Source organism: Papaver somniferum, chromosome 9, assembly GCF_003573695.1.
Source record: "Papaver somniferum cultivar HN1 chromosome 9, ASM357369v1, whole genome shotgun sequence".
NCBI classification, from domain to species: domain Eukaryota; kingdom Viridiplantae; phylum Streptophyta; class Magnoliopsida; order Ranunculales; family Papaveraceae; genus Papaver; species Papaver somniferum.
The window spans coordinates 8,871,042-8,889,570 of record NC_039366.1 but is presented as its reverse complement, the minus strand read 5'-3'; the positions used below and the strand labels follow the sequence as shown (position 1 = coordinate 8,889,570).

The window sequence follows — 18,529 nt, the reverse complement described above, 5'->3', positions numbered from 1 at the left end:
AGTTGACCTAATTTAGGAAATCATTGTTTCCCTACATCGCATATATCCTATATTCAGTGTTGAAGTCTTGTAGAATGTGCTCATAAATGTTTTGTCATCGATGACCAAGCTCTGCCTAGAATTCTAACCATCAATCTCTAGACGTCTCTCTAGTTTCCTTCCATTATGCTTATAAAGGTAGCCTTGTATTGAACTTCCCTTGCTATAACACAATTATACTTTTAGAAATGGCAAATGAAATGGAAGAGCTTACTTCATTTTCTAAATTCAATTTTGTACGCTTTTCAAAGTTAAAAGCTTATGAAGAACATGGATCTGATGTTTTCTCTGTTGGTGGTTTCAAATGGTATGACTATCGGATCATCTAAACAAATCTATTAATTTAGTTTCATCATAATTTCTTTTGCTTTTGATTAAGCCTCGAACCTTTTCACTTATTAGGCAAGCATGCATTTGTTTAAATGGAGAGGACAAAGTGCATGACTATTTAACTATGCACCTGTACCCTTTGGATCTGACAAAATCAGTCGATACGGATTTCAATTTAACAGTTACAAGTCAAACTGATCCCAATAACACAGTAAGAGATGGTAATTGTGCGCAATTGTGCTACCACAAAATCACAATTGTTATATACATTTGTTGCATTTTTTTCACATTCTTTTAACTTATGGTATTCCATGATTCTGCAGGAATGACATCCAAATTGAACGCAAGGTCGAACAGCACCAGTTGCGAATATTTCATGCATCTTAGTGAACTCTATGACTCTGCTAAAGGATATGTATATTGTGAATGATACTTGTGCCGTTCAAATTGAGATTACAGTTGATAAAGACAAAGATCTCGAGTGAAAGTGCTACAAAATAGAAGGTGACACCATATGGGATATGCTTACATCTTTTACTCCCTTCGTCCTAGTTTACATGCTAAAATAGAAGATTTTTTTGTCATAAATTATCTTTTGGATTTCATATTTTTTTATGTTATTATCCTAATTTATCCCGACATAATTAGGTCCTAAGATGGAGAATTGTGTAATTTTATTTTTTTGACACAATCTTAAAAACTCTCTGTCTTTTATTCTTTTGACTCGATTTTATTTGTTTTGAATTGTTCAAGTAAAGAATAAAAAACTAGACACCTAAAAACTAGAAACCTTAAATAGTAGCCAATGGTAATTGTGGAAAAGAAATTACTCTCTTCACATTTCTTAATCTTTGTGCAAAATCTAATTTTGACATGTAAATATTTTGCACAAAGATTAAGAAATGCAAAGAGAGTATCTTTTTACCACAATTACCGTGTGTTAGTAAGGTTCCTAGTTTTTAGATGTCTAATTTTTTGTTGTTTACTTCAACAATCCAAAACAGATAAAATCGTGTCAAGAGAATATATGATATATATTTAGAGTATTTAAGATCATGTCAAGAAAATATAACTACATAATTTTTTATTTTAGGGCCTGATTCCAATAGAGGGGTAGATTAGGATTAAAAGTGGAAAAATATGAATTCTAGCAAATATTTAGGACAAAAGAAATCCCTATTTTGGCATCTAAACTATATGACTGACGGAGTAGTGTTTTTTGAAAAAAATAAATTAAAACCCTTTTATCCATGGTTTCTTCTCTAGATATGGAGATGTAAAGTAAGATCTTAGCAAACCTTTGGGTAGGAAAAGTTTATGAGTAATAAAGAATGAAATTGCGTATGTTTTGGGTGATAATTTTTCCATGGGCAGATGAGTAGTCGTTTCTTTGTTTTCTTTGTTTCTTATGCTTTGTTCTTAGCGGACTTTGTAAGAATTATGGGATTGTCTTTCATCCATTAAAAGATTATTTCTTAAAAGTTGCAGGACTGGGTATTATTGTAGGTTTTCCCTGTTTCTCATCCCCATATTTCCTGCTTCCTATCCTCTTTACAATTTCTAAAATCAAGTATTTGTCAATTCTAGTTTTTCCTATGTATCATCCAAAAATTTCAAATTGACTTTGACTAACCGTTAACATATTTAGTTGTCTCCTTCTTCATTAATCCCTCTTTATCATTAAAAAAAAACCCACAAACTATCAAGTTACAAACCCCTAATTAAGCCAATTAAATATTATAGTTCATTGTTATGGAAGATTCCATTATTGAGAAACTAGGAAAAAAATATCTCAACCCGAGTTCCGTTAGATTATATAAATTTAATTGGAAACCACAAATAATTAGTTGATTGGTCATGGCGTTTATTGTTGGTGTGTAACTTCTACTGCTCATTGTTTTAAAAATACTTTTTCCCGTTTTAGATTTTATTTCCATTTTTTCGCTTCCACACAAAATCAGACGAGTTAGTATTGTCCGTTATTATAAACCGACTTATCAAGCTTAGAAAAAACGTCGGGCTCCCTATATCATTCAAAATCTAAGTAGATTATTCTTTTTATCTTTTAGATTTTGTAAATAGAAGTTTAATCTCAATTTTACTTAACAAGAAGAACCCAATTCTTTCCAAAGTTTTGATTTTACAATATCTTCTTCTTATTCAACACCAAAGAAACCCCTAAAATTGAAACATAAATACCCTAATTCTCCTTCAATTCCATTATATTAAATCGATCCTAATTACCAAGTAAAGTACGATTTTTCTTGCTCTCCTCGAATACTATTTTGCTCTCCCTTTAACAAAAATCGTAAACAGAGAAAATAAAAAAAGTCTCCCAAGCAGGAGATACAAATTAGTATGGTCGGTTACTAAAATCCGACACGTCAAGCGTAGAAAAAACGCCGACCTCTTTCCATTTACAGCCCAGCCCAATATATTACTTCAAAATAGTCATGCCTTCACAAATCTGGAGCCTTCTTTTTCCTCTCGCCTCTTTCTCTCTGAGCTACTCATACTGTTTCTTCTTCGCGGGATTTACTGAATTTCCGGCCTCAAATCAGTGTATTCCGATCAAAAATCACACACGGGTATGTAGACTTTCCTTTGAATCATTCAAATTTTGTAATTACAAGTTTCAATTCAATTTTACGGAAGAAAAACCCCAACTGTTGCCCTAAATTTTGATTTTACAATGTCATCTCCTTATTCAACTCCAAAGAAACGCCTAAAATCGAAACATACAAAACCCAATTCTCCTTCGATTCCATTACTGAAAGAGCCATCACCAGGGTTTTTTCCTACAAAACAAGAAATCATAAATTTACTTGGAGTCATTACTATTGCAATCACAGTAGCTGTTACCTGTAATTACATTGCCACCAATTTCAATCGCCAACCTAAACCCTATTGTGATAGTATTGATAGAGTAGTATCAGATGATTATTCTTTATTATCTGATGATTTCTATTGCGAGCCCTGTCCGGAGAATGGAGAATGTGTTGATGGTAATTTGGAATGTGTTAGTGGGTATAAGAAGCAGGGAAGGTTATGTGTTGAAGATGGGAAGATTAATCAAATAGCTAAGGAGCTTTCTAAATGGATTGAGGTTCGTGTTTGTGAATCGGCTGTTGGGTCTTTGTGTGATGGGATTGGGGAAGTTTGGGTTCAGGAGGCGCAAGTTTTTAAGGAAATTGAGGATAAACAAGAGTTGAAAAGGAAGTTCGGATTGAAGAATGATGACTCTTATGTGCTTACGAAACAGAAGGCAATGGAATCGGTTGGTAGGTTGTTAGAAACAAGGAAAAATTTGCAGGGTAGGGTTAAAGAAATGAAGTGTCCAGACACATTGGTGGAACATTATAAGCCACTATCTTGCTATGTGCGTCATTGGGTCATCAAGAATGCATTCTATCTAGTGCCACTCTGTGCTTTCATTGGAGGATTGATAACTAGTTTTGTTTGTTTACTTCGGAAAATTCGTCGGAGGCGGTATCTGTCAAGTAGAGGTGAAGAGCTTTACGAGCAGATTTGTGACATTCTTGAAGAGAAAGCGGTGATGGCAAAGAATGCTTTTACTGGTGAAGGTGAACCCTGGGTTGTTGCGTCTTTGTTACGAGATCATCTGTTGTTGCCAAGGGAAAGGAAGGATTCACAATTATGGAAAAAGGTTGAGGAGTTGGTCCAAGAAGATTCTCGTTTGGATCAGTACCCAAAGCTGGTGAGGGGTGAGTCCAAGGTTGTTTGGGAATGGCAAGTTGAAGGTTCGTTAAGCTCTTCAAGGTCAAGAACAAAGGGTAAAGCAATCAAACAGACACCTGACAGTAGACTGCCACACTCATCCGCAAGCGTACAGACACCGAATGGAACACTGCCAAACTCACCTGTTCATATAGCTGCTAGCAATTGAGCTCTCTGATTCTAGCTTTCATATTTGGTGAACACAGTTAAATCCTCTTCTTCATGGTTACTGTCTCAAGCAAATTATAGATGGGTCTCAGCCGTGTCCTTCAGCAACCTTTCCTGATGTAAAAACTACTAGTCCAGCCTATGAGGAATGGATTGAACATGATGCTATTATTCTTGGTTGGTATTTTTCTTCTATGACTAATCCTGTTTTGATTGAAGTTGGCGATTTTGAAACTTACAAGGCTGTTTGTGATGCTCTAGCTACTGTATGTGCCTCAAATCTGAAGCTCGAGTACAGGGTAAAAATTTTGCTGCTTGAAAACAATAGGGATGGGGTTACCATTTCGCTGCTTAAAAACAAATAGAATGGGGTTACCCTTTTATACATCTTTCTATATTTTAGAGTTCCTTTGCAATTTTAAGATGTACTGTTAACCACAATCTCCTTAACTTTGTTTTGTTGAAATGGAGAAGAAACATTGTAATAGCAAAAGTTACACCATGACTAAAAGATTGAGAAACATTTGATTGCTTCGTTGGAGAATATCTTACATCTATTTTGTTTAGACCTGAAATTTTCTGTATCTAGAAGTTTCAGGAGTTTTTCGTCTCTTTGAACTTACAGATGGTCTAATGATATCTGGACCAAGTTTAAGTCTATGTAATCAACAGCCATGCGGCAATTTGTGTACTGCACAGCATTTCCAAACCTTGTAACTTTGTAATATTACAAGGGCAATGATTGCCACCAAAAATCTGAAATCCAGCAGAAATATAGGCTCCGGCGGAACAGGTTCTGGAACAGACCGGCTACTCGGCTTAAATTTCAGGCCAGATCCCCATCATAATCAGGTAAAATTTCGGCTCTAAACTATTGAATCTCTTATTACTATGTTTAATTTTGTTTACGTATCTTCTTCTTTGATGATTCTATGGTTGTATTCTATGGTTGTGATTTTAGTTTGTGATCCACCAAATCTGTTATTAGGTTATGTTAGTTGCTTCTGAAATTGGTGACACGAAGTTGAATTTTGAATTTAGGGAAAAACAAAAAATGTAACATATAAACCCCAATTCAATTGCATTACTGAAGGAGCCATCACCAGGGTTTTTTCCTACAAAACAAGAATTCGTTAGGTTACTTGGAGTCATTTACTATTGCAGTTACAGTTACCAATTTACCATTACTTGTAATTACATAGATACCAGTTTCATTCTCCTATAGGACTAGGGTTTCCGTGTTTTTGAGCTCTAGCCATTCATTTTGGTGTATATGTAGTCTCAACTATTTTCTAGTCAGTGCAGGTTAATTAGATAATTAGAGCCTGTTTCCAAACCAGTCATTCCCCCGTAGACTAGAATCTCTAGTGTTCTTAAGCACGAATAGGGCCACACTTCTTTTCAATTTCACATGTGCATGTTTAGTCTCAATAGATCCTTTTATCCTCTGAATGCCACGGAGCAGTGAAGGTCAAGCTAGTGCAGACCTGTGGTGAAGAAACTTGGTGCTTCAGTAAAATTAGATATGAGGTCTTCAAGGTCAAGAACAAAGGGTAAAGGAAGCAAACTGACACCCAGTGGAAGACTGCCAATCTCACCTGCAAGTAAACAGGCACCCAGTGGAAAACTGCCAAACTCATCTGTTCATATAGCTGCTAGCGATTGAACTCTGATTCTGACTATCATATTTGGAGAACACAGTTCAGGTCTCTTCTTCATAGTTACCATCTTAAGCGACTTATTGATGGGTCTTGTCCATGTCCTGAACCAAAAACCTTTCCTGAAGGAAAAACTGAAGAACTGCTAATCTAGACTATGAGGAATGAATTGAACAAGATGCTATTATTCTTGGTAGGCATTTTTCTTCCAAGGAAGATCCTGTTTTTGCTTGAAGTTGACAATCTTGAAACATCCTGCTGTTGGGGATGCTCTAGCTATCTCCTAAGTTGAACTTTCTAACTGACAAAGATTAAGAATCTGTATCCTTGCTATTTGCTTAAATACTTTTGATTATTCAATCGAAAGGGAAACAGTTTCGTCATCTGGTTAGAGAAGAAGTCGGTTGTTCATTACAAATAAGGTTGGCTCTGTAACTTTTCTATATATATGGTATGGGATCATTTTTTTCAGAGTAACCTTTGATAGTTCAATCTCCTTAGTTTGACTTTGTGAATTTTACATTTCTTTGTGGAGAGTCTCCCACCTCTGCAGATGAGCAACTTTTTCTGTTAGACTTAGATCTAGTTGACAAAGAAGGTGGTGATCCAACCTACATCTTCAATTATGAGAGTTGTGCTTCTTTATCTTTGTTTGAACTTTGATGTTTTGTATCTTCAACATTTGGCGTTCTGTTGTTTGTCTCTTCAGCTTGTTGGATTCAGAAAATGTGGATTTGGAACAAAGACTGAATTCATAGAAGATGTTTCTACTTTCAATATATCATGAAGATGAGGAGGGATGTGAAACTTTTGTTATCGGCTGGGTTACAGGAGATGTGGGATTTCTTGTTCCAAATCAATGAAATCATCAAGGGCAGTCAATCTTCTTGAAAGGTAAAGTTGTTTTTCGTGATTAGGTATTAATCTTAATAGTATATACACATTCTTGCAACACCATTTGTTACATAGCAATTCTAAATTTCCTATGGAAAATACACTGGTACAAACTATTTGATTCCATAAAAACTAAATACTTCTGGCTAAGTCTTGTAAAAGTTGAAAAATTTGACTGAATTGTCCATCGCCAAGTTAAAGTGATTCCAGAGCAATCAGAATTGAGATGATGCCTGCAAACCTTTTTCTGTGAATGCCAACATAATTAGGAATTTAACTTATGTGCAACATTTAGACTGATCCAAGCCTGCATAAAACTGAACTTCAGGTGTATGAGAATGAACAACTAGGATACTGATATAGCTGCCAGTGTTCATCGCTGTTTAGGATTGAAGATTGTTTTGTTTAGATGTAATCTGAGAGTAGAACGACTTTAAAATGCACATAGTTCATGACTCAAAAGGTGCAAAACCTACCACTTGAAAAAGTGTATCAGCTGAGTTTCAATCGACTTCGGATAAAGATTATTGATATCAAATTTGTAGCTTTTAAATTAACAGGTGTTGGGGTTCTTACTTGCCTTTTTTATTTTGATACCCACGGCCTGAATCTGAAACTCTTAGAATCGTGGTCATGGATGTCATGACGGGATAAGGTGAGTTTTTCTAAGCGGTTAGGCACTACTTGAGTGAGAATCAATTTTCTGAAATATCCTGACAATTCTAAATTCTAATCCTACGAACCTATAAAAACAAAGTAGTTTCTCGGATCTCAGCCTTGTTTTGGTGTGTGTTTCTGTGTTTTGATCTAGTTGTCTCTGCATAATTGACCTACTTGTTGCTGTGATCTTTCAGTTTAAAGAGGAGAAAATGTAACACTGAAAAGTATAATTACCAACAGCGGCTTTTGGGAGTTGCACGTTTATTATCGCAGGTGGACTCTTGTTGATTTTCTGTTTTTGGTACCTTTATCCTTACATTTTCATGGGTCTCTTCTTGTGGGACTCTTTTGTGAAGCTTTTAAATTTTCCTATGGATATGCATATATCTAGTTACCGTATCCTGATAGTGTCTGTTAACTACGGCAGATGGTTGAACCTATGGTGAAGGCAGCTATGTATCCTCTGACTTGTTAGAAGGTTTAGCTAACTTAGTCTTGTTTGATTTTGAGACATTTTGTTGATTTTATCATCTATAAAAAGTTTAAATTTCGGTTACTCTGTACATTTGGTCAGGTTTTCCATCTTATGGGAAGAAACTATGTATCACAATAAATTAAGCTCAAGAAGAACATAACCAAACTTTGTAGTAAAGTTATATTTTTAGAATTAGAACTTCTTCATCTCACGGGATTTCAGCTGTATTTGATTCAGAAAGTGCTGCATTTTCAGTGTGTTGATGTGGAATTGAGTCAACCAATTACATCAGTTTTCCTTAACCATTCTATAGTGAGATATCATCTTTACCTGCTCGATCTTTTTTCATGGGATTCTCCGTCACAATTCTGGCCATTCTTGGACGCCTTTGGGTTCTGGTCCAACAAGTAAGTACAATACCCAATCTCCTGATATATGATTATTTTTGCAGTTTTAGTTGCAGGGAAGATATGATTTTTCAGTTTTAGTTGAAGGAAGATATGTTTATTGTTTGCTTGGATGCTTGCATTCTGCTTCATTGTTCGCCGATACCACTTGATGTTGTTCGGCTTTTAATATGATTTCATCTATCTTTCAAAAGGAGCACTCTGTAAACCTAAATCGACAAGGAATTGAGGTATCTTTACCTTATCCATTGAGTGAATCCTCTAGCATAATAAGTTGCCCACTGTTCCCCCTAAGGATTTCGTCAAGGTTATGACATTATTTCAATTGGTGCAGGTCGTCAGGGAGTACTATCCCTCGAATGATGAAATTGTAACACTGGAATGTGTATGGGATAAAGATAAGTTTGTTTTGCTTGAGAAAGTGAATAAATTTGAGATCAAGAAGCGAGAAACAGGTTTGCAGTCATCAAATATAAAATATCAGACTGTAGAAGCATTCCTGGGACTTGGAGGTGAGAAACTTAAACTTTTGATCTGGCAGAGTTTGTTTTACCATTTCTTTTTTGTTTATCGTGTAGGAACCATTTCTTTTCTGTTTATCGTGTAGGAACGGTTGTGCTATATGTTTGTTTGTGTTCATCGTCGATTTTGTGGTATCTTTTTGCTAGAGAAATCAGTAGGTTCTCGTGGCCCTACTGATCCTTTTGTAGATGATGAAACTGGTTACAAGAAAATGACACATATCCATTGAAATGCACCCAGACCTTATAAACATCTGTGGACACGGAGCTGGCGGATTTGCAGAACAACCCATGAATATCAGCGTAAACGCAAAGGTTGAACTTCATGAGTCTACCATTGATGAAGGCAGTGAAAGTAATGAAAACTGAGACAAGAGTTCAGGCATTGATAAAGACGAAGTTGCTTGTCCAAGTCCAGAATCTGCACAACCTCAAATAGTATTGAAGAGAAACGTAGCATTTAATTCGACTGGAAACCGAAAGTATCCCAAACAAGTGAAAGCTGCTTGCTTAATAATGCGCCAATTGCTAATCTGCTTGCCACTAAAATTAGCAAATAAAAAGAAGATCATTTTTTTCAGTCTGTTCATTAATGGTACTGTAAAGGATAGTCTTCTCTAAATTTAGCTGGATTTTTTTGGGTTTGCAAAGTCCAGTCTGCTTGCAGTCATCTAGTTAAATATGCTCTCATTTGTCGGAAATTTGCATCCTCGCTTTCATTTTTTATATTTTATACTTAGTTTTTATTATGCTCTGGATTATTGAAATTTTTAGAGAACACAGCATTTTGTAGGTAGCTATTGACTCGTTGGTGGCGACATATGTTGCATTTTTGACGGTTTGTTTTCATCATAGTTAAGGCCATATTATGCCCAATGGGCTTTAGCCTTCAAGGGTGGGACTGCACCAACGGTAATACAGAACATATATGGATAGCGAATTTAGGCGCAGGCCCAAAATAATTTATTTTCTTACCGTCAGGCCCACAATTAATTTCTGATACAGTCGCACCCATAATTATTTAAAAATATTTAAAACGTACTGAAAGACTCTATTACCCTTCATCGTTTTTGGGCATAATTTTTTTTCTTCTCCGCCAGTTTCTTTCCCTATTCCTCCATTAATCTCTATAATGGACCTGCAAAGATTTTTTTCTCCATAATTTAAAGAAATAAATCATTTAAAATCGATGATTCAAAGAAATAAATCATTACTAAACCCTAGAATACAGTTCAACAAAAATGGATGAAACACCAACAAGAACACGTCTTCAGAAATCGAAAGAGAAGAAATCAGGTACTAAATCTAGTTTAATCGATGGTATTGTTGCATGCATTCATTAGATTTGATTTTTTTTTCGATTTTAATTTTTGTTTTTAATGTTGATGACCTAAAAGACGAAGAAGAAAAAATCAAGTCGAAGAAACAGAAAAAAAGTTATGCAGCTAAATTTTAACTTGTTATGCAGTTAAAATTTAGATGCATAACTTGTTATGCAGTTAAAAACTAGTTGATAACATGTTATGCAGTTAAAAACTAGTTATGCAGTACAAAGAAAATGTGCATAACCAGTTATGCAGTACAAAAAAAAGTGCATATAACTAGTTATGCAGATGCATCAAAGGTTATGCTTATCATAAATCACTGCGGATGTAAAAAAAAAATGCATAACTAGTTATGCAGTACAAAGAAAATATGCATAACAAGTTATGCATAATAGGTCATGTGTTTTACTTTTAAATAACATATGTTACGCAGGAAAAATAATGTGCATAACTGCTTATGCAGTAAAATAAACTATGCATAACTGCATAGCTTATTATGCATAACTAGTTATGCAGTAAAATCAACTATGCAGAACTGCATAACTTATTATGCATAACTGCTTATGCAGTATAAACAACTATGCATAACTGCGTAACTTATCATGCATAACTTGTTATGCAATAAAAGCAAACATGATGAACTGTGTAGCTTACTATGCATAACTGGTTATGCAGTAAAATCAACTATGCAGAACTGCATAACTTTTTATGCATAACTTGTTATGCAGTAAAAACAACTATGCATAACTGCGTAACTTATCATGCATAACTTGTTATGCAGTAAAATCAACTATGCATACCTGCGTAGCTTATTATGCATAACTGGTTATGCAGTAAAAACAACTATGCATAACTGCGTAGCTTATCATGCATAACTTGTTATGCAGTAAAAGCAAACATGCTGAACTCCGCAATTTATCATGCATAACTGGTTATGCAGTAAAAGCAAACATGCTGAACTGCATAACTTATCATGCATAACTGCTTATGCAGTAAAATCAACTATGCATAACTGCGTAGCTTGTTATGCATAACTGGTTATGCAGTAAAATCAACTATGCAGAACTGCATAACATATTATGCATAACTGCTTATGCAGTAAAAAAAATTATGCATAACTGCGTAACTTTGACTGCATGACAAGTTATGCATTGTTTAGAGTATCTGCATAACCTGTTATGCATATAAAGTTATGCCTTCCCTGATGAGTGTTATTAAATCATGTTGCAGTTTCAAGAGAACTTTAGAGATGAGCACAGTGCAATGGAGTTGGAACTCTGTGAAATCGAAACTAAAAGATTGAATCGAAAAGATCTACATTGATCGTAAATTCAAAAACAAGCTTAAAATATCTAAAAATCGATTCGAAAACCTAAATTAAACTCTGTAACTTAGAATAATATATCATAATCTTAAAGAAACTAAAACCTACAATCGAATCAAGATTAAACAAGATCAGAATCCAAGTTAAACAAGATCAGAATCAAAGATAAAACGAACGAACCTGAGCTTGAATTTCAGATTATCTTTGTTGAGTAAATTGGATCTCTCAATCAGCTCCTTCTAAAACTCTCGATAATTCAATACTTCAGCTCTCGCTCCGGCTCTATCTCAATCTCTCAGAACAAAATCTCAATACAAAATCTAAAAACATAAAGTGAGGTTAAACTTGGAAATAAAATAAAAAGAAAACTGAATTTTGAAAATTTTGGGTTTCGGCAGAATTTATACGCCGATTTTGAGTGCGCGCGTGAACTTTTACACGCGTGGGTTTGACAGTGGTGGAAGCTGAGAGAATGGGTGTGGCTGTAGTTTTCACATATGGATAAGCTTACATGGTGTGAAAGCCAAGAGAATAGTAATAAAAATGTTTATATGGTTTTGCCTGATCAAGTAATCATTTAGGCCTCCTTTTCGTCTTCATTAATGTCTTTTCTTGGGGGTTTCTCGTTTGACAACCTTATGCACCATCTTGTATTCTCCATAGAAGTAGTAAGAACAGAAACTCTAGAGGCATAACGCCAATGTCGTATTTGCCATTACTTTTAATCTTGTGAAACTCTTCTCGTGGTAAAATACGATAGTTAACTCCCATGAATACTGCAACTAAATCAACATCCCAAGTACACGATCGATTCACACTGCGGTGGTGTATACGGACGGATGTATATCAAGTTTTAGGTTATGAATCTTTGGCTAAGGTCAGTGCTATTTTTGCATTTGGTGGGTTGTCCCTAGAATGATATACTGTATCTTGCCAGCACCACCTACGTTTGCACGAGTTGCCTTATACTTGTGCAAACATTTGGTGGGTTATCCCTAGAATGATATATCAACATCCAAAATTTATCGTTGTTGTTCTGTATATATACGTTCCATGAATTTCAAATTAGTGTGAACTGATAACATCAGTATTTGGTAAGGTCTCTCATGCAAAGGGAGCGCTCTAGCTTCCCTAAAGCATACCAATGATTGTATAAGGACTGGTTCCAGATATATTTATACATGTACGGTAGCACACCTTGATGAAAAAACACTAAACGGACAGATGAAGAAGATTCTGATTGTTGAGAAACAAGAAGACATATGTATGGGTGATACGAAAATCATTCAAAATTACACGTTTGCTTCACTTCGATTGCAAGTCTGTCAAGATTCTAATTGTCGGGAGTTTAACGATTTTCTAAGAACTCCAAATTTCAACTTGTATCATGGAATACATGATACATCCATTATTTGGTTTTTGAGAACGTTCAACAGTCAACTAATGGAATACCAACTTGTGCACATATAACTAAGGACTCGAGTGTTGTGACAAGGAGACAACTACTATCTAGGATACGACTCCTTCCATCCAAGTTATGTAGCTAGGCGGAGAACTAGTTTTTGGTTTCCCTCTATATAGACATAGTTCTGGTTCCTAGAAGGCTTTTCCAAATAATCGCCTATGGTAGTATTACCTAAAGTCGATTTAATACTTCTAGTTTTCATAGGAAAAAGAATGGATATTTGGAATCCATTTAGTTTTCTTAACCTTAAAATATTTGATTTCTCCGCCTATATAACCTGGAAGGAGGGAGTAACATGTAGGAGCTGTGATTTTCCTTTTTATATATGTATGTCCCTGAATATTGGAACATCTTGCTTGCAAAAACTGAGGCGTAGAAAAACGAGCAATTGAAACTGAAGCTCCTTATAACAACTGATTCCAACCAGATTTTCATTTTGATGAAATTTCACTCTTTTTATTAAAATACATGCAAGCAGAAATCCAAATTTAAACACCAACATGGGAAATTTGTGGATATATTTCCACCGTAATTGAAAGAAAATGCGTAGATAATATGCGGATATATTTCCACCATACTTGAAACAAAATGCGTACATGCACCCCCAATAGACCGCCAACGTTATATATATTAGGCAGCAATAGAAGAAGCTTCAGGCTTAACAACATGTTTCGCCACAATTTTGGCCATGAGAAGTAGACCTTCAACACTAATGAGACTGGAAACTTTAGCGGCAACTTCTTCAGGGGCTTTATACTCGACAATGGACCGTATGATACATGAATTCCCACATTCTAGGATTTTGAAAGTCTCCATGTAAAATGTAACACCCATGTCTAGATATCCTCCTTTGGTCTGTAGTATCTCCTTGAGACGCTCGCAGTCATCCATTGTCACAAACTTTTCCTCGTTTGTTAGCGGCACCGATCCTGATATCCATCATAAACATACTAAGTACATCTTAGCCTTGAAATTTGAAAAGAAACATAGTACAAAAATGATAAATACATAGTTCTACAAGCAATTCCAAAAGGGTATATATAATGTTTGGGTATTTAATTACCTTCAGGATAGACGATAAGAAGAACGGTACCAACACCACCATCACCTTCAAGAATCTCTATCTTTTCGAACATGCCTGGAAGTGCATTCATAAAGAATTGAGGAGCATCTTTGGCGCCAATTACTCCCCATACGTCGTCAGCCGAAGCTGCTACTTCCAATTCCGCGATGAGCTTATAACTTACCATGTTGAGTTAATTGGTTATGGAATCGCCTCGCATTTGCCCGCCTATTTATAGACTTTCTGGATGCTGATAAGGGGTCAACGAGCTAGTCATTTTTTGCTGGCTAGCTTGAATTATCATGACGGGTTACATTGGGGACCATGTTGCTGCGTATACTATGCAAAGGTGGAAGCCATTATGTATCCCTTGCATAGACGTGATCGTGATCTTGATCGATCTTCAGCACCACGGAAACGTTATTTTATTGTACCAAAATAAACTGATTCCATCTGTCTAGTCAATTGAGTTCAGATACGATCTGGATGATCTGGCGTGCCTGAACAACTTCGTTGACCTCGTATACTCCCTCCATCCTAAATTCGCTCCGTTCCAATTTACTTGATGTTTTAGGATTTTTTTTGTGTTCCAAAATAGATGAGGTTTTAAAAAAATTTCCCAAATTCTCACTGTTTTGCCATTGCTTTAAAATCAGAGCCTACCATTAATTCTCATTAGAATTAGTAGATAAATGATTATTCCAAGGATTTAGATTAAATATTTTGTTTACCCCAAGTAAATTATAATGGGATTCATAATTTACATTAAATTTAGAAACTAAAAACTAGGTTTTTTAAAATTTTAGGAATCTATTAATATGGGTAGATTTGGAAAAATTTGACTCTCTCTGTTGTTTCTTAATTTGCGTGAAAAAAATCTACAACGTCAAATAAATCGGAACAGAGGGAGTATATTATTACTAAAATTAAAAGGAGCATATGGAGTATGTAAGATAAAATACATTGATGATTACAATATTTATAAAAATATTTAAATAGAAGATAAAAATAAAAATCTTTATGGATTGATTTAGTAGATTTGTTTTCTATTGAGGAAGATATAGATTTAATATTCAGATATGTGATATTTAAAATAATACTATAATTGTAAAAGTTTTAAGGATATATTTGAGAGTTTGATTAAAAAAATGACTATAAACAGAAAATGGACCGTATTTTAGGACAGACGAAAATAGAAATAGAGGACAGAAATTTTAGGACAGAGGGAATAATATATACTAATGGGCCGCTAATGATGTTTATTAAGTGTGCATTATTTCACTGTAGAGTTGGAAGCCATTTTCATTTTCTTGGAGGGCTGCTGAGAGCCCACTAGGGGGCAGTTTAGTCCGTGACAGGTGCTTATTTGCGGAGTGATCCCTATCGAATTCTCCAAAACTCAAAAGGAGAATAAAAATGTTTGAATCTTTTATTTTCTAGCAAATGAGCTAGCCCAAGGATATTGTAAATATGGTATAAATTCTAGAGGATCAACCTCTAACTTATACAAAAATGGATAGAGAATAATCCTGATCGAGAAAGTAGTACACTAATATATCTTACACAAAAATGGAAAAGTAATGAATGAATCTAAATCTCTCTCTTGAGGGGTATTTATAGCTTCCCAAAATTCCCTTCGGTCGCTTGTCATCGTACAGGTATACGATGTTGATATTTAAAATATTCTTGTACGTTGATTTGTGTACACGTGTCTCTGCTGACGATACATTTCTTCTAGCACCTGCCTAACAGATTCTGGGCATCCTCACCTGGGATCAACCTTTCTCGAGCAGGTACACTGACCATCTCTTTGGTGCAGGCACCTTATGCCATATCTTTCTTAATTAGGCCATAGTATCAAGTCTAACCTCTATGTCATGGACCCGTCTCATCCATCTCGTCAAGGACCTGACGCCATGACCAGCTTCTCGGTGCAGGCATCTCTTTTTTCCATCTGCCACTCACCCTTAGCCTCTCCTTTATCAAATTCAATGCGCATGTCACGGACCTTATCCCTCACCTTGTCCAGGACCTCATCATTCATCTTGTCATAGACCTCTCACTTTGTCAAGGACCTCATCTCGTCATGAACCTCTCACCTTGTCAAGGACCTCATCTCTTCATGGACCTCTCACCTTGTCTCTTTTTTTGAACATAAAGGAATTTTATTAAGAGGAGAAAGAGGAGATACAACAATTCCACTAGGGGTAAAAGTTTAAACAAAAACTACACAAAGATGGAAAGCCAATTGTTGTGGATTGTGTTCGCAAAGTTTAAATGGACACGTCTGCCTACTGCTGCTGGCCAAGATAAAACCATAGAACGCACTTCCAAACCCAAGTCATCATCTGTTTTAAACGTATGTTTCTGCTGAAAAATTCGATTGTTGCGCTCAGCCCATAAAGTTTGCACCACTGCCGCAGGGATCAGTTCCCAGATGAAGTTTCCTATAGCACTGAAGTGACCATGGTACCATTCTTGTGCCAGGGAATTGAAATTTCTTGGAATCACCCAAGACCGGCAGTCAGTTGGCATCACCATCGACCGGACAATGTGCGCAACTTTACAGTGCAGGAAAATATGCTCTTGCGATTCCATATCACCTTGTCATGGACCTCATCTAAGGACTGTTTTCTATTGGGAATGGATTTACACATCTTTTTGGAGGTTTATAGTGTTTGCAGGTTCATATTCGCAGTTGACCCGATTCGTTGGATTGATCCCCAACTTTTCAGACTTTATATATATGCTTTTCTGCTTACTTTGGTGCAACCTCACCTTGTTTGAGGTTCTTTATGTGCGCAAGCAGGGATACATAGATTTTGATTCATGGGAGTCAACCCATACTATTTCGTTTCATGGGAGTCAACCCATCAGATTTGTTTTCTTTCCTCCATCTTTTATTTGTTTGCTTGAATCTCACATCTTAGTTTCTACGTTGGATGACTCAATTACATCGAGGACAATGTAATGTTTAAGTGTGGGGGAGTGGCACTTTCGTTAAGTATTTTCAAAATTAAAAACAAAAATGAAATGATGACCAGCTGTGTAGCGGGTCTAAAAAAAATGAGAGAAAAAAAAAGACCAGTTGTGTAGCGAGTCTTAAAAAAAATGATTTTTAGGGTTATGACCAGCTGTGTAGCGGGTCTTTTGTACGGTATGGTATTTGTCATGACCAGCTGTGTAGCGGGTCTTTTGTACGGTATTTCAAATTTTCATTTTATGACCAGCTGTGTAACGGGTCTAACTCTCTCTTATGATATGACCAGCTGTGTAGCGGGTCTTCTCTTGTTTTGCTCGAGGACTAACAAAGTATAAGTGTGGGGTGTTGATAAGCACGTAAATTCTACGTTTTGTACCCATGTTTATATTATCTAGGACTCGATATTTTAGCTAACAACTTCATTTTAGTACTTTCGTAGAAAGTATAAAGAAATCCGATCGACCGACCGAAAAAACTGCTAAATTGGAGATTAAAGAGGCATTTGTAACAAACGCCACCAAAATGGGACGGAGCTTATTTGTTTGGCTACTAGTTAGGCTGTCGCACCACCAAGCCATATTACTTTCATATTCAGGGGAGACAAATAATTGTGTTTGTGCAGAACGTGGAGTCACTAGAGGTAAAGAAAATGTGGGACGTGTCCACATTGGTAACCACAACATTTTGTGGTGTTTCAGTTCGTGTTAAAACAAGAAATGGAAATTTCATTTCCTATTCAAGATGGAGGCACTGCTGCCAAATCGAGATGGAGAAAGGTCGAGCTAGTTGCAGATGGTAGTAGGCAGTCAGAGAAAGATGCGTACAAGGTCAGTACCTGAGTTATGTCTGCAACGGGGTTTGTTATTGGTGGAGGGTCGTGAGACCAGTGAAGATAGGAAGATGGAGCGATAGGGGATAGATCAGAGAGGTGTAGAGAGCAGAAATCACGAGTTGCAGTGCAACTGCTGCTGCTGAAGAACCAGACGAAGCACATAAAACTGTTAGGAACTGTAGTTCATGAACAGTCATCTTTTATATCCTTAAACGACAATTCTTCTGCGACACGAGCTTGATATTGTTCTTTGTAAACAATTGTAACGGTGACTTTGTAGCGGCCTCCGGCAAATTCCCGGTTTATGTTAGTTCTCCACTTTTTAACCATTGTACACACTTTTTGAGCAATATAAAAATCATTTGAGAGTGTCTACCACATGAGGAACTAAACCCCGTCACAGGGAAGACGGAGGAGGCTGTTTTTCGTTCATGTGGTAATTAAAATAATTCTTTTGTAACTATTTGCATAGAATTTAATTGTTCTATGATTTCTATTAATTATTTGTTATTTTGTTTGATGTCGCATGCTTAGTTTTAATTACTTTTGATGCGTCATGGTCACAACTTACAACTAATATTTTATGAAATCTACTTTGGCAAAGATTAGAGTTATTGTTTCTTTTGTTATGAGCTATAAATGCCTAG

General features: G+C 35.9%; 3 protein-coding genes across 3 annotated transcripts; 2 read left to right on the top strand and 1 right to left on the bottom strand.

The window, feature by feature from the left end:
- Positions 1-2,821: 2,821 nt before the first annotated feature.
- LOC113313871 lies at positions 2,822-4,762 on the top strand. Its single transcript, XM_026562652.1, has one exon. It carries the CDS (start codon positions 3,062-3,064, stop codon positions 4,274-4,276), a length of 1,215 nt encoding a protein of 404 aa, XP_026418437.1. The 5' UTR covers positions 2,822-3,061; the 3' UTR covers positions 4,277-4,762.
- A 131-nt stretch (positions 4,763-4,893) lies between these two features.
- On the top strand, positions 4,894-9,569 carry LOC113313872. Its single transcript, XM_026562653.1, has 8 exons — positions 4,894-5,127; positions 6,643-6,827; positions 7,682-7,760; positions 7,915-7,943; positions 8,276-8,369; positions 8,564-8,599; positions 8,704-8,881; positions 9,132-9,569. Exons 2-8 carry the CDS (start codon positions 6,793-6,795, stop codon positions 9,257-9,259), a joined length of 579 nt encoding a protein of 192 aa, XP_026418438.1. The 5' UTR covers positions 4,894-5,127; positions 6,643-6,792; the 3' UTR covers positions 9,260-9,569.
- A 3,985-nt stretch (positions 9,570-13,554) lies between these two features.
- Positions 13,555-14,254, bottom strand: LOC113311313 (S-norcoclaurine synthase 2-like). Its single transcript, XM_026560153.1, has 2 exons — positions 14,068-14,254; positions 13,555-13,933 (listed from the first exon to the last, which is right to left on the bottom strand). Exons 1-2 carry the CDS (start codon positions 14,252-14,254, stop codon positions 13,635-13,637), a joined length of 486 nt encoding a protein of 161 aa, XP_026415938.1. The 3' UTR covers positions 13,555-13,634.
- Between the last annotated feature and the right edge of the window lie 4,275 nt (positions 14,255-18,529).